Raw genomic sequence first — 3,569 nt, forward strand, 5'->3', positions numbered from 1 at the left:
TTCCTGTTGAGCAGCAGCCTAAATACCCTGACCCAAAAGCAGAAAAGAATGCAAATGATTACTTCCCCTATTACATGGGGAAATACAAAGAAGACAAAAGGTGAACTTCACCCCTGTACTGAAGGTCAGGAAAAGACCCGCATAAGCAAACCGTCTCTGACTCAGAATGATTCAGCCAATAAGGTAAACAGCAAATTCCTTGGGGTGGGGGGGGGAGCAAAAGCTATGTTGTTTCCTGATTAACCAAGTTATCCAGTTAACAACATCAGATGTAGTCACGCATTCTGTGCTTTCAGTACTCCTTCCTACCCTACCACCACACAAAATTGCTGCAGACCCAGCCTACAGCTGATGAGATTACTGACGCGTGAATTCATGCACTGATTATGAAACTAGAAGTCAAGCACTCCTGCTCTCTGACTTCTACGCTGGTATCTATGACCCTGGGAAATTCTTCTGGTTTTTGATAGCTTTATAACAGCAGAGCTGGAATATTGACTCATCTGTCAGAGGAACAGTGTGTGTTAAAATCTGAATGTAATTGCTCCTGTATTTCTTGGTATACAAAAAGGTTTCCCAACACGAGTAGGAGATATTGTGATCAAAATAGGTTCAATATATAGAAATAGGAAGTGCTGCTTACAGGTACCATGCCAAAACCTGTTATATTGCCATTTACAGATATACATATTTATCCTTGGCAATTGTCAGAAAAGTGCAAAAGTTACTCCCACAGTATGATTTTATCCAAGATGCTCACTCTATGCTCATTGTGTTCTGCCACATTATGCGTGTTATCACTTGAAATCAGCCATTCTTTACTCCCGAGTGGCATGAAAAATTTTGTTGTATATACCATTTCCCGTTGTGCTCATGCTTTTCCTATACAGTCTGAACACAGACTTCCTTACAGAAATCTTGTAACTTAGTTACTCTTTCAGCTGGCCCATAGCAAGTCTCGCTACCAGAGAGACTATTAGCCTAAAGCTGATGTCCCTGTTGCCCATCCAAAACACCCTAAAAGAAAATCACTCTCATTTCTAATGATCATGGAAACAAGCATCCGAGTGCACTTTTAATACACGCTAGTTAAAAAGAATTACAATTCCTGCTCTTATTCGCTCCCACCCATCCATGAAGGTATCACAACCGCTGTGCATGAGGACGTCTGGATCTGGAGAAGATAGCTGGCTGAGCCAACAGCAGCCAACACTCAGATTTTAGCAGGTGATGATGGGTTTTGCCTTCAACGCTAAGGCACTAGACTGACCCTTGGAAGGTAAAGCACACAAAAGGTGTAATATCTCTGTTACAGAAAGGTTAGTTCCTGAGTGTATGGTTCCCACATTCAGCGACCAATACATTAAGGATGAAGGGAATGTGCTCTATGCAGGAACATAAATACGCATTGCGGCATTTGATGACTTTAGACATAGAGTAGTGGAATGCATTAGTGTAGACGTGACAAATTAGTAAACAGTACAAACGTTGGGTCAACATATTTGCCTGTCAAAGGTTAAGAGTCACAAATTACAGCTGGAGCAGGACTGGCGTCTCACGAGCGTCAATAAGCTGATGCTCCCTACAGCCAAGAAAAGCTCGGGCAGCTTCCTCGCCTGGGAGTCAAACGAGGCCGAGCAGAGCGCTCGCACGTTGGCGAGGACGTGGCTCCTGCGCCTTACAAACGCTGAGGTTTTCCACCCGCGCGTGTGGAGTGACGAACACGTAGTGGCCCGCAGATTCATTTTTAAAGGCGAGCGGATGCCGCCAGGCTCCCCCCGCCTGCCGGGCTGGCAGGTAACGCCGGCCGGGGTTGTCTCAAGTTCTGTCAGAGTTTGTGCCGTTACGCGCCGCAGCCGCCCTGCCAGTGAAGCACTGCCGCCCCGCGGAGGTACACCTGTACGGGCAGGGACGGGCCCGCGGGCGCGCTAACCGCTGCCGAGGGCCTCGGGGCTCGTGAGAAGCCAGCAACAGCCCGCCGGGACGGACGGACGGACTGACTGACTGACTGACTGACACATAGACTCGGTTGCTCAGCACCTGGGTGTCCCGCCCCGCGCCCCGGGACGGCGGCCCCGCTCCGGGACGGCGGCACCCCGAGCCCGCCAGCGTCGCCCCCAGCGATTGGTTGGGGAAGGGGGTGGGCGGCCAACCTGGCCAATGAGATAGACAGGCGGCGACGCCGAGCCAATGGGCAACCTCGCTTTTCCTTCGCGCGTGGGGGCGCCTCAGCCTATTGAAAGCGCGTCTCGGTAAAGGTGAGGGGTCAGGGGTGCTGGCGGCGCCCCCGGAAGTGGAAGCCGAAGCGGCGCTGCCTCCCATTCTTTCTCATCCCGCGGCGCGCACGAGGGGTTCCCGCGTGGGCCTGCGCTTCCCGGGCCGCCGCCGCGCGTCGCGCTGCCATGGTGAGGGGGTCGGGGGGGGGTCGGGGGCGGGAGCTGCGGCCGGTAGCGGTCCCGGTAGCGGTCCCGGTAGCGGTCCCGGTAGCGGTCCCGGTAGCGGTCCCGGTAGCGGTCCCGGGTCCGGAGGGAGGTACGTGACGGGCTATTCTCCCCGGCAGAGCCTGCCCCTCAACCCCAAGCCTTTCCTGAACGGGCTGACGGGGAAGCCCGTGATGGTGAAGCTGAAGTGGGGGATGGAGTACAAGGGCTACCTCGTCTCCGTCGACGGCTACATGAACATGCAGGTGAGCGGCGGGGCGGGGGTGGCGCCGGGCCTCGGCCCCGGGGCGGGGGAGGACAAGACACAAAGTGGGGCGGGGCGGAGGGACCGGCGCCGCCCGTTACCATCGTTCTGAGTTTTGCTGGTTTTCTCCCCAAGCTTGCCAACACAGAGGAGTACATAGACGGCGCGCTGTCTGGACACCTGGGCGAAGTTTTGATAAGGTAATTGGGGCACCTGATGGCAGAGGCAGGGCTTCTTTAAATCTTCTTATCGTTTGTGTTAAAATTTGCATTGCTAGGTGCAGTATTTTTTTTGCTAACTAAGATGCTAAATGTTAATATGACTCCTGTGGGAAGGCTATGAGGTCCCTTCTGAAGGGAGGGAAAATTAATTTTGAAATATTTGTAAATCAGTATTCACAATCCCTATTCCACGTAACTAAATACCTTAGTTTTCCAGATCATTGTAGATCCATTAGTCCCTTGGCATTAGTAGTATTGCTGCTGAAAACGCTTTGCATGCTTGGGTGTTTGTACATTACCACAACCGTTGACCCAAGAGTAAAGACTTCTTGTAGAGCATCGTCAGACAGTCACTGCTTTTATGAACTCGGGGGTTTTGCAGTTCTTACGAACTCTGTACAAGGTTGACAGTAGCAATTTGTTATGTGGAATTTGGCTGTTGCCAGATGATGCTCAAGCAAGCAAATATTTAAAGCAGTGTACATAAGGTGTGGAGAATTAAAATGCTTACAGTTAAGGGAACTCTTTGTTTCTATTTACAGGTGCAATAATGTTTTGTACATCAGAGGAGTAGAAGAAGAGGAAGAAGATGGAGAAATGAGAGAATAGGTGTTTTGTATATCTGGAAATAAACTTTTCTCTTTTTTTTTTGTTTTTCCATAA

At 50.8% G+C, this 3,569-nt stretch overlaps 1 protein-coding gene across 1 annotated transcript; it reads left to right on the forward strand.

Moving 5' to 3' along the window:
• Positions 1–2,246: 2,246 nt before the first annotated feature.
• SNRPF (small nuclear ribonucleoprotein polypeptide F) lies at positions 2,247–3,569 on the forward strand. Its single transcript, XM_064451190.1, has 4 exons — positions 2,247–2,405; positions 2,561–2,686; positions 2,821–2,885; positions 3,449–3,569. Exons 1-4 carry the CDS (start codon positions 2,403–2,405, stop codon positions 3,513–3,515), a joined length of 261 nt encoding a protein of 86 aa, XP_064307260.1. The 5' UTR covers positions 2,247–2,402; the 3' UTR covers positions 3,516–3,569.

Source organism: Phalacrocorax carbo, chromosome 1 (genome assembly GCF_963921805.1).
Source record: "Phalacrocorax carbo chromosome 1, bPhaCar2.1, whole genome shotgun sequence".
Classification (NCBI taxonomy): Eukaryota; Metazoa; Chordata; class Aves; order Suliformes; family Phalacrocoracidae; genus Phalacrocorax; species Phalacrocorax carbo.